This window comes from Cetorhinus maximus, chromosome 3 (assembly GCF_964194155.1).
Source record: "Cetorhinus maximus chromosome 3, sCetMax3.hap1.1, whole genome shotgun sequence".
Taxonomy (NCBI): domain Eukaryota; kingdom Metazoa; phylum Chordata; class Chondrichthyes; order Lamniformes; family Cetorhinidae; genus Cetorhinus; species Cetorhinus maximus.
Genome location: NC_135881.1, coordinates 44,596,363 through 44,609,258, shown reverse-complemented (window position 1 = coordinate 44,609,258; position 12,896 = coordinate 44,596,363). Strand labels below are relative to the sequence as shown.

The 12,896-nt window shown below is 40.7% G+C and overlaps 1 protein-coding gene across 3 annotated transcripts in view; it reads left to right on the top strand.

Annotated features, from left to right (window-relative positions):
• waca (WW domain containing adaptor with coiled-coil a) overlaps window positions 1-12,896 on the top strand; it is a 112,082-nt gene that overhangs the window by 38,629 nt on the left and 60,557 nt on the right. For all 3 annotated transcript variants that reach the window (XM_078537857.1, XM_078537862.1, XM_078537850.1), the window contains one exon: window positions 6,494-6,739. In XM_078537857.1, coding sequence (XP_078393983.1) covers window positions 6,494-6,739 — 246 coding nt within the window. The remainder of the gene's footprint in view (window positions 1-6,493; window positions 6,740-12,896) is intronic.

Below are 12,896 nucleotides of genomic sequence, written 5' to 3'. Positions count from 1 at the left end.
TCCGTCTTTTGGATGCGGGAGTGGAAAGCAAATTGTGGAAGACTTGTGGCTGTTTTTTCTTTGCTCCGCTCAGTTGGTCAGAGTGATCATGGGGATCTGTGATCAACCTTTTCTTGCCTCACATTCAGGTGTGAGTTCATTCTCTAAAATTTAAAATATTTTTAAAATAGTTAAACATTATTGTAATAGCTGCATACAACTTTATTTTCTCCCTTTTCCTCCCAATTCTCCCTTCTCTTTCCATATATTGTTTCACGAAGTTGAAACTGACATTGGAGGCACGAAGCAGTGGTCACAACAATGAATGGATTAAAAAGAAGAGTTTGTGATTAAGAATTTGCTGAAGATTCCTCCAAGGATTTCATGAATGGAATGGCTTGCACACAGATGACTCCAGCACAGTCTTGTAATTAGTCTCAATTACCTCTTCTCACAATTGCAGCAGCTACTTGGACTGTCTGAGATTATTCTAATGAGAGCTGTTGTGGCAAAATTGATGAAGCTACACAGATTGGTTAGCTTGGAAAAGCTTGAACAGTAAAAATCCATTTTTACAGCTGGTTAATGAACAAATTGTCGAAGTTGGAAAAGCCAGTGCAAAAGAAGGACATTATTTGCAAAGTAATCATTTCAATGTTACAGTGGTGACAATTTGTGTGTGGACTGAATAACTTGGGCAAAGGTTTTGCTCTGCAAGATAAAAGAAATGTGATGTTTTCAACCATGTGAGGATTGAAATCCATTTTTTTCAAGTTTCAGCCAGATGAGTTTCTATGGTACCCATAGTGTAAGTTTGGTTGAATTTTAGCTTACTGTGTACCTTTGGCATTTTCAAATGAAAAATTCTTCTGTAGATCTGTTATAACACTGTATTAAGTCAGTGGAAATTGACTTAAAAAGCATTATCCTGATTTTTTGTTGCCTTTGTTAGACCATGGGAAATTGTTCACTAACTGGTTGATCTCCTATGGTGTGACTTCTGAGACCTCTGCTTGCCTGATTTTCATTTTTTATTGAGATGCTTTCTTTTCTGTCAGATGTTCTCTTTATGTCTGAATTTCTGTCTGCTGCTGGTTTGTGTTTCTGATTTGATCAACAGCACGTTACATTTATACAGTGGGTTCAACATCATTATATGTCCAAGCTGCTTCAAAGGAACTTTTTAAAAATTTGTTCACAGGGTTTGGGCATCACTTGGAAGTGAGCATTTATGACCCATCCTAAATTGTCCGTGAGAATGTGGTGGTGAACTGTCATCTGGAACTTTTGGAGTTTGCATGTTGAAGGTACTCTCAGTGCTGAGAGGGTGTTCCAGGATTTTGACTTGGTGACAATGAAGAAATTGCAATATAGTTTAAAGTGGTGTGTGACTTGGATGGGGACTTGCCGGTGCTGGTGTCAGAGTGAGTTCCTCAAGAGGAGGCTGAGATGGATCATGCCACTCAGCAGTTCTGGCTGAAAATTGTTTGAGCCTTGTCTTTTGCACTTGTGTGCTGGGCTTTGCCATTCTTGAAGATGGGGATGTTCATGGAGCCTCCTCCTGCTGGTTATTTCGGTGCCCACCACCATTAGTGACTGAATTTGGCCGGACTGCAGAACTTGGATCTGATTTGTTGCTTGTGGGATCACTTAGAATGCTGCCTATATTGTCTAGCATGCATTTCGTCCTCTGTTACAGTTTCACCAGGTTGGCACTTCGTTTTTTTTTTGGTATGTTGTTCTGCATTCAAATTAAACCAGGTTTGATCCCCTGATTTGATGGTAATGATAGATTGAGGGAGACACCTGATTATGTAATGGATTGTGTAGAAGAGTTTTTTGTAGCTGTTGATGGCCCACAGCTCCTCTTGGATGCCCAGTTTTGAGCTCGTAGATTGGCACTTGATATTTAACATGGTGATCATGTCACAGAAGTGAATTGAGGGTGTCTTTTTGTGTTAAAGTACAACTTTGCCTCCATGATAGCTGTGTGATGGTCAGTCCTAACAATACTGTAATTGATGCATCTGCAACAGATAAATTGGTGAGCTGGAGTCAAGTAGGTTTTCCTTCTGCCCTGGTTGCCTTACTGCCTGTCGCAGGTCGAGTCCGGTAGATGTATCCTTTTGATACAGCCATCTTTGTTATAAATGGTGTGTCTGAGCCAGTCTTGGTGATTGAACATTGACGTCTCTCAACTGGAGTACATTCTGTTCTGTTGCTACCCTTAGTGCTGCTTCCAAGTTGTGTTCAACATGTTGGAGCACTAATTGATCAGTGTTTTTGAAACAAACTTCTCACAGCCATGTAAGTAATATTAGGATGGAAGAGGTCTAGTTTTAAGGGACACATTAAAAAAGGGGAGTAATCTATAGATATGGGTGGTTTACAGAGGGTATTCTTGAGTTCAGGCCACAGCAGCAGAATACACAGGTTTTGGAGGGTTAAGAGGCTGGAGAAGGTTATGGGGATGGGCAAGGCCATTGCCAGATGAGCAAATGAGCTGAGGCAAGGGTGGAGTCGGGCTATGTTAGGGTGGTAGCACTAAAGGTCTTGGTGATGCGCTAGACCTTGGCTCAGTGTTCACATATCTGACTTTGTGGCCTGATTTCACTCTGTGTTAACCTGTTGGGTGTGTGTCTCCATCGCTTACTCTATCCATTACTTCTACTGTCTCCTTATTGTGCTAAATTCTTAGACTGTTTCTTGCAGCCGTTGTCTTTTTCACCAATGTTTATTTTCAAATTTTTAGGTTCCTTGAGTGCTGTAACCTATGTTTCTGCCTCTTTGTAACTATCTGTACCTCCAAGTTTCTGACCTTCATTGTCACTCAATTATTTTCTTGTCCCCAGAACCTTTGTTCTCTTAATTGTCCATAAAAAGATATGGTTGTCTTTTCAATTTCTGTGTGTTCCCCAATCTCTTTCTCTGATCTCTTGTCTCTTTTTGCATCCTTTATCTGTTAAATTTTGGGCAGTTCTAAGGGAATCGAGGGACAGGGTGGGGAAGTGGAGGTAATGTAGAAGGTCAACAATGATATTGAATGGCTGAGCAGGCTCAGTGGGCCATCTGATCACCTGCTGCTCCTATTTTTTTATGTTTACTCTGTTTATATCTCCTTGATTTTTCTAAATGTACAATAACAATCTCACCCTTTATTCTTTTGTTTCTCTGTTCCCTCTATTTCGTTAACTGTTGCTGAATGTTCAGCTGGTGAATCTCTCACTCTTCCTACCCGTCAATCAATATCTCACTTCCTTGCCCTTTTGTTGTCATCATGGCTGTTGCCTTGTTCTCCCAAACACATCTTTTTCTCAGAGCTTACAATAGCAATTTCGTTTTCTCAACTTCTGTCACTTTCATTGGCCCAAGAGAGCAATTCTGCTGGTAAACAATAGCCTGAGAATGTACTGCACTTTAGCACTTGTTGATCGTATAGAAATAGGCCATACAGTCCAATTCAAACAGTTCATGCTCTTCCCATCCTTCCTTGTCTAAGTCTTAGCAGCAGAACCCTCAATTCCATCTTCCTTCATAGGCATATCTAATTCCCCCCCCCCCCACCCTTTAAATGTATAGATACTATTTGTCTCACCCACTCCTAGTGGTAGCAAGTTCCACATTTTCATCACTGTCTGGGTATAAAGTTTCTTCGGAATTCCCTATTTGATTTCTTGGTGACTGTCTGATATTGATGGCCTCTAGTTATGCTCTTCCCCACAAGTGGAAATGTCTTCTGTATCCATTCTCAAAACCGTTGATAATTTTAAAGACCTCTAAGGTCACCCCTTAGCCTTCCTTTTCCAAAAGAAAAGAGACCCATGCTGTTCATCTTTTACTGAGAAATCTATTCTTATAATTCTGTCATCCTTGAAATTCTTTTGCACTTGCTCCCATGCCTCAATATCCTCCTTGTCATTTGACAACCAGAACTGTACACAGTGCTTGAAGTGTTGCTTAAGCAAGGCTCGATACATGTTTAGCATAATGTTTCTGCTTTTCAATTCCACCTCTCTGGAAGTAAACCCTGGTGCTTGTTTTGCTGTTGTGACCCTATTAATCTGGGTCATAACTTGAAGTGATGTGCTGCATTCAAAAAAAAATTCAAGTGGACTTTGTTATTGTATAAAAAAACCTCTAGATAATTTGGGGGTTTCCTAAATTCAGTTTAACTCTTGAGATGACAAGTTTAACAACTGTTCCAAAAATGTTAGTTGTAACTTAGTTGGGATATTTGGTCAATGCTCCAGGAAACAATACAGACATGCATTGGATAAGCCAAGCTTCACAGACATTACAGGGCCATGTTTCCTGGAACATAGCTAGGAATATGTAATGAATTATCTAAAACTAACACTTTTTCTGCATGCTGACTACATAATAATGTTCTCTGGCTCGATGTGAGCGCACAGTTTTACCCTTGTGTCCTGTACTCTCTATTCATTTTCAGGGAAATTAGGACAGATAAGCATTTTGCATGGAGGTGGTGGATCTGCAGATTTACTTTAGATCTTACAGGGAATCGAGTGATATGAGGAATGGGCGAGAAAGTGAAATTGAGACAGAAGATCAGCTGTGATCATAGAGCTTGCTCTTGTTTCTCATGTTACATCCCATTTATTAATAAAATGATTATACAATAAAAATGAGTGGATCATAACAGTCCATTTCAAAATGCATTAAAAACTTCTGTGAAAGGTGCAGTCTTAACGCAAAATCCCCTTCAAAAATTTCAACATTTGGATGTAATTCTTGTTCGACTTGGAGGTGGTACTCCAGATCAGACATTTCAGTTACAGAAATTTTCCTGAGGAAATAATTTTAAATGCCTTATTTCAGTTACTTCAGAGATATGATGTATAAAATTAGTCCATGCTATAAATCTCCTTTAAGTGAGGCAGAACGCAACACAGTAAGATTGTGCTACCAACAATGAACCAAAATTATGTGCTCAAGTTTGTAGTTGGTTTGAACCGCTATGAATTAAAAGGGGCACTTTAAAGCATCATCAGAAGGATGTTCAACAATATATTTTCGCTGTGTAATGCACTGAACTGTCTGCTTTGACAGTATGAGAGCCCTATCAAGGGCTTTGAATCCATAATGTTAGAATGATGCTACAAACTGAGTCAGACTTGTGCAGTGTGACCTTGGACAGGTGAAGAGATAAACAAACATGAACCTACTTGCAGTTCTTGCATTAAGTTCTGAAGTTGGTTCGCGTTTGTCTGAAACTAGAGTGCTGATATTAAGGTGGAAACAACCAAGGTCAAAAGTTCATTAGCCTCCTGTTGTGGACCAGTCAACAAAACACCTGACTGAACTGGTTAACTTCTGTATGGCCAACTATGAAAAAATAGAATACCTATGTTAATATAACAAAGCACTTTGCATAAAGCAGGATAAACCAAAAGACTGATCTCATTTCCGAGGGTGATTGACCTTGTATGTTGCTCTTGCAGGTTGTCAAGTGAGAATGCTCACTGTAAAAGTTACTAAAAATGTCATTTCGTCCAGACAGATCCCTCTGATTCGATTGTGGATCAGTTCCTTCACGGGAAACCGATGTGCTTATGTTACACAGCTTAGCTGTTGAGAAGCAGAGATTATAGACCACTCCTTTGTTAGGAGTTTGGAAAACCCCATTTCCACATAAACGTAATCTTGAATTGAGTTATTTTTCCTGCCTTCTATGCAGCAAAACAATTATGAAATGATAGTGATTTCTGACTTGCCTGAGTGGGGAAATGTGCATCTTGATCTTTCCTATAATTTACGTTACAATGAATACACAATTTAAAAAAAAATGCATGCTTGATAAAATTGCTGTACTCAAAACATTTATTTAAATTTGTTCTACGGATGTTGATGAAGCTGCGTTTATTTATTATCTCTTGTTGGCTTGAAGGTGAAATCTTTAGCAATGTTGGGGATAGTCTGAGAGACATATAACCTTTGGCTCCCTTTAGGCAATTATGTATATAAAGTAAAATTACATTTAGTTCTGGCAAAAAGACTCATATTTGACTGATATTGCTCATGTTACTGATTCTTCTACCACTTCAGTCTGTGTGACTGTACCTTCAAGCTTGTCTGTCAGCATGAAATATTTGCAGTTCAGAGAAAGCAAGCAAAAGCTTGATTTTATGTAGGATTTTTCACATTTTCTGGATTTTGCTCAGTGCATTGCAAACAATGAAGTGGGACTGTTGACCAGGATATTGGAAGATCTCCTTGCTATTCTTTGAATCATGCCACATGAGCAGGCAGCTTGGGACCTTAGTTTAAATTTCCAGCAAAACAGTGTTCAATGCAACAAGGAAATAATTTTGTCAAACACCATCCCAATCCATAATGTCTATAAAAAGTAATATCCAAGGGATTCCCCCGAGACTTAGCAAATAATGATTACTTTGGAACTGAAGGGGGAAATTGTCATCCCACACATTAGTTTTCCTGTAAGGTTCTCTAAGAGATGCTACATTTTGACTTTTTGCACCCCCTTCTTCACCAGAAACTGCTTCAGTGGACAAGTCAGCATCTCAGTCTTGTGCTACTCCGTCGTCATCGTCTTCAGGAATGACTCCTGCTTCTCAGACCCCATCAGCCACCACATCAACAGTCCCAGTTTCACCTGTTCCTCAGTCACCTATTCCCCCTCTACTACAGGATCCAAATCTTTTGAGGCAATTACTTCCTGCTTTACAAGCTACCTTACAGCTTAACAATGCGAATGTGGATATGTCAAAGATAAATGAAGGTAAGTGACAGCTTTCTCTGTTTTTAATGTGTTTTTAATGCATAAAATAGGTCAGAGGAAGATTTTTACTTTATATAAGATAGAAAGATTAAAATACTTCATACACTCTTGCAATGTAATTTTGATGCAACAAACTTTTTCAGTCATAATTCGCTGATCACCCTCAACCCCATGGTAGGCTTTACATCCTCATTTCTTCTTCAGTTCTGCTGAACCTCAAAAATATTGGTAAAGCCGCAACTTAAGTATTGTGTTCAGAGTTCCACACTTTAAGAAGGTTGTTGAGGCCTTGGAGAGATGTAGAATAGATTTGATAGAGTGGAAGTGATGAGGGACTTCAGTTATGTGGAGCGATTGGACAAGTTGCTTTTACTCTGAGTTCCATAGAATGTGCAGCACAGAAACTAGCCGCCCTACCCAAAAGTTCCTGTTCCTTTTGAGCCACCTCCCATCCTTCCTGATCTTACTCTTTATCAATCCAACCCTCTATTTCCTTTGCCTTGAGATGCTTAGCTAGTCTCCCTTAAATGCAGAGAGGCTAAGTGGAAATTTGATGCAGGTGTCCAAAATCATGGTTTCTGGTAGACTAAAGAAAGATAAACTTGATTAACTATTGCCTTAAAGCTTTTTTTATGGTAATAAAAGCCTTTAATATACTGTTTTTATGACCTGTGAGCCTTCTTTCATATTTCCTTTTCATCTGTTAGTTCAATTCCCTGCTGCAGTTTATAATTCCCCATCATGTCCTCCTTATCCATTTATCCACGGAATTCTAGATTTGACATCCTATTTTGCTTTGAGGTGTGTTTATTTTGTCCTTTACGCATTGTGTACATAAATATTTTCCATCTCTGATGCATTGACCTCTTCACTGACCCCCCTTCCCAACTCATTTGGGGTAACTTCACAGCCAGTTCACTTTCTGCCAGTCCAGCACTTTCATCTTTAACTTTTTTGATAATTCTTGTCTGTTACATAATCGAATCTAACTATCTTGTTGCCCCTGTTTTCCAATGGTTTTTTTGATTCATTCATGGGATCTGGGCATCGCTGGCTGGCTAGGGGAGAATTTATTGCCCATCCCTAATTGCCCTTGAGAAGGTGGTGGTGAGCTGTCATCTCGAACCACTGCAGTTCATGTATTCTTCCTTTGGAGTTGAAACATACTGATCATGTGCCAAATCTTTTCTGACATTTTGCAATCTGATGATTTTGTAGGCTTGTGGTCTGGCTTGCTCTTGCTCACTACTTCCAAATATCTCATTGTTGTAATGCTTTGTTTGTCATTTGTGTATTGTTCAATAATGTTCCTCAAAACATAGAACAAGCAGAAGTTCAGTCTTGAAAAATTGAAATAACAAAACTGATTGCGATTGCTGGCTCACTTGCCCTTCATAGTATTAACCTTGCATATATCTTTATTTGGGACAAAGCAACTTGATACTCTTCCAGATGCTACATTTGGGTCATCTTTCTTGCCAACTTAATGCCATTAGCTGACTTTGCCATTTATTCTTGCTATGTCTCATTGCAAACTTTGTTGATGGTATTCATTACCATGCCATAGTTTGTATTCAACATCTCTATCCAATTAGGTCGAATTGTCATCTTAAGTTGCCTGTTTTCTTGTTCACTCACTTGAGTGTCAGTGATGTGATGTGTAGTTTTCAGATGTTTCCTTTATTCATTGAGTTGCCTGGTTCTGTCCCAAAATCTGTGTGTTTATACTCTGTACCTATACTCCAGAAGTGTTTCCTGTTTGTGTGTAGGACCATTCAGCACCCTGTTAGCATATATGATTGTTTAATTTATTCAGATGGACATCATCTGTGCAGAATAGTGATGCCCCACAGCAGATCATGCATTGTTCTTCAGTTGCTGTGCTATTTAAGCAGTTGAATTAAAACTTGATTTCGACCAATGAGAGCCATCTTCAGTTTGAGCTTTATTCTGGCTGACTGTGTGGTGGCAGTTTTTCTTGCTTTTGTTCCATGTAAGCCCTTGAATTCAAGCTGTTAATTGGAGGATGTGATTGATCTGCTGTCTGGTAATGATGTGGCTGCTGCTTATTCAAGTTGGTGTACAATGATAACTAATTCCAAAGAATTTTATCTTAAATGTCGGGTCATTGTGCTTGTGCCTATAGTGGTGCTCCATTGAAAATTTTATGTTCTAATCCCACTTTGTTGATCATTCCTTGTGCCATTTTCGTACAAGGAATCTTATAGCACAGAAAAAATTATGTCCATTATGCCTCTAAGTTGTTTGAAAGTTATCCAATTCACCTTATTCCCTAACTATTGCCCTGCACCCTTGTAAATGTTTTTCTTCACGTACACACCCATTTCCCTTCAGTTCTGAAGAAGGCTCTATTCAGCTTGAAATGTTAACTCTGTTTCTCTCTCCATGGGTGCTACCAGACCTGAGTATTTCCAGCACTTTGTGTTTCTATCCCAAAATTAATCCTTGTTTTCTCATAGCCCAGCATCTTCCTCTGCATGCAATATTCATCCATTTTTTCCTTAACAGAAGCATTGCTCCTTGCCTGTCCCAAAGCATTCCAAGTTACAACAATTATCTGCTCAAGAAATTTCTTCTTATCTTCTTCCTTTTTCCCCTGATGAGCATGTTAAATTGATGAGCCTTAATCACAGTCACCCCATTAGGAAATTTCCTTCCTCCATTCACTGTATCAAAACCCTTTCAGATCTCTTCTGGTCTACACGATTACTGTCACAACGTGTCCTGACATGTATATTTTCACCTAACCCAGGAACATCATGGTGCATTAAAGCTGGCTTTAATGGATTCTCGAATAAATCAATTGAAATTGTACATGATAATTTCGAGGTAACCAATGTTTCATTCAGTTTAAAAACAGAAAATGCTGGAAAAACTCAGCAGGTTTGGCAGCATTTGTGTAGAGAGAAACAGAGCCAATGTTTTGAATCTGTACAACTCTCAAGCTCTGAAGAAGAGTCATCTGGACTTGAAACGTTAACTTTAAAAAAAAATTCATTCACAGCATGTGGGCCAGCATTTATTGATCATCCTTAGTTGCCCTTGAGAAGATGGTGTGAGCTGACTTCTTGAACCGCTACAGTCCATATGACGTAGGTACACCCACAGTACTGTTTGGAAGGGAGTTCCAGAATTTTGACCCAGCAACAGTGATGGAATGGCGATGTACTTCCAAGTCAGGATGGTGAGTGACTTAGAGGGGAACTTCCAGGTGGTGGTGTTCCCATCTCTCTGCCATCCTTGTCCTTCGAGATGGTGGTGGCCGTGGGTTTGGAAGGTGCTCTTTAAGGAGCCTTGGTGAACTCCTGCAGTGCATCTTGTAGATAGTACACATTGCTGCAACTGTGCAGGTGGTGGAGGAGTGAATGTTGGTGGATGTGGTGCCAATCAAGCGGGCTGCTTTGCCATGGACGGTGTCAAGCTTCTTCAGTGTTGTGGGGGGGAGCTGCACTCATCCAGGCAAGTGGGGAGTATTTCATCACACTCCTGACTTGTGCCTTGTAGAGCAGGCTTTGGGGAGTCGGGAGGTGAGTTACTTGCTGCAGGATTCCTAGCCTCTGACCTGCTCTTGTAGCTGCTGTATTTATATGGTTAGCTCAGTTCAGTTTCTGGTCAATGGTCAACCCCAGGATGTTGATAGTGGGGGATTCAGTGATGGTAAAGCCATTGAACGTTAGGGGGTGATGGTTAGATTCTTGCTTTTTGGAGATGGTCGTTGCCTGGTACTTGTGTGCGTGAATGTTACTTGCCACTTGTCAGTCTAAGCCTGGATATTGTTTCAGCCTTGCTGCATTTGGACATGGACTTTTCAGTATCTGAGGAGTCACAAATGGTGCTGAATATTGTGAAATCATCAGCGAACATCCGACTTCTGACCTTGTCATGGAGGGAAGTTCATTGATGAAGCAACTGAAGATGGTTGGGCTGAGGACGCTACCCTGAGGAACTCCTGCAGTGATGTCCTGGAGCTGAGATGACTGACCTCCAACAACCACAACCATCTTCTTTGGTGCTAGGTATGAATCCAACCAGTGGAGGGCTTTCCCCCTGATTCCCATTGATTCCAGTTTTGCTCGGGCTCCTTGATTCCACACTTGGTCAAATGCTGCCATGATGTCAAGGGCAGACACTCTCACCTCACCTTGGGAGCTCAGCTCTTTTGCCCACGTTTGAACCAAGGCTGCAATGAAGTCAAGAGCTGAGTGGCCCTGGCGGAACCCAAACTGGGCATCAGTGAGCAGGTTATTGCTTAGCAAGTGCAACTTGATAGCACTGTTGATGACTCCTTCCATTACTTTACTGACAATCAAGAGTAGACTGATGGGGTGGTAATTGGCTGTGTTGGATTTGTCCTGCTTTTTGTGTGCAGGACATACCTGGACAATTTTCCACATATGATGCCAGTGTTGCTGTACTGGGGCTTAGCTAGGGGCGCTGCTAGTTCTGGAGCACAAGTCTTCAGTACTATTGCTGGAATTGTCAGGGCCCATAAGCCTTTGCAGTATCCAGTGCCTTCAGCCATTTCTTGATATCACGTGGAGTGAATCGAATTGGCTGAAGACTGGCATCTGTGACGCTGGGAACCTCTGGAGGAGGAGGCCGAGATGGATCATCCACTCGGCACTTCTGGCTGAACATTATAGCCAGTGCTTCAGCCTTATCTTTTGCACTGATGTGCTGGGTTCCCCCATCATTGAGGATGGGGATATTTAGGGAGCCGCCTCCTCCTCCAGTGAGTTGTTTAATTGTCCACCACCATTCATGACTGGATGTGGCAGGACTGCAGGGCTTAGATCTGATCCGTTGGTTATGGGATCGCTTAGCTCTGTCTATCACTTGCTGTTTATGCTGTTTGGCACGCAAGTAGTCCTGAGTAAAGCCTCACCAGATTGACACCTAATTTTTATGTATGCCTGGTGCTGCTCCTGGCATGCTGTCCTGCACTCTTCATTGAACCAGCATTGATCCCCTGACTTGAGGTTACAGATTGTGTTCGAGTACAATTCTGCTGTTGCTGATGGCCCATAGTGCCTCATGGATGCCCAGTCTTGAGTTGCTAGATCTGTTTGAAACCTATCCCATTTAGCACGATGGTAGCCCCACACTACACAATGAAGGCTATCTTCAATGTGAAGAAGGGACTCGTCTTCAGAGATGCTGTCAGACCTGAGTTTTTCCAGCATTTCCTGCTTTTATTGCAGATTTCCAGCATCTGCAGTATTTTGCATTTATTTTAATGTTTCATGCAAGTTTGTCTTAAATCGTACTGATATGTATATCCCTACTTATAAAATCCAATACTTTTTCAGAGACCTTGGGGTCTCTGTTCACCCAGTGTTCAGTGTCTTCACTTGAACGACATGCTTCCATTGCCTCTGTTTCCTCACAAACGTGTTACCTCATAGATTCGTTGTGAAACTTCATTGCTTCCTTGACGGCCCATTCCGTTAACCTATTTTCTTTTAGTTTTCCCTGTTCAGCAGGCCCCCTACTTTTGCGCAGCTAGCAAATTTCACAATTCTGCTCAAATTGGACATGGTGTGCTGTAGCAATTCTGTGATTCTCTAAATCCAAATCATCTATATATTATTAAGAACAAAGGTGAACATACTGCAATCCCAGCATGATCGTCTTTTTTTCCTCGCTCATTTCCTCTTGCCGGGAAGTCAAACAGAATTTAGGTGATCATGCAACACTTTTTGCTCAGTTTTTTTTTATCTTTGCATTTCCTCTTTGCACCTCCGCCCTAGTCATCATCTGAGAGTATTGCTTCTTGACTGAGTTATTGTTCTACGTGTACTCGTAAATATCTGTTATTTCATACACACAACCACCATTTAAGAGATTTTTCAGGGTATTCAACCCTCATGTAATGAATATAAATGCAAGCACTTAAAGCAAGGGCCACTGCATAGAGGTTTGAAATGAAAACCCTAGCTGGTTAATTTTTGGTTCTAGTTCGGGGCAGTGGCATAAATGGCTAGAACAATGAATAATTAGATAAGAATTAAATTTAGGAGTGTCCTGTTGTGTCTGGCTCAGCTGTGTCATGGGATCTCTAGCTGACCTAGGGGTCTATGATTTTCAGTCTCTAGTATTTTTAATCATCCATGAGAGCTGGAACTTCTACAACCAG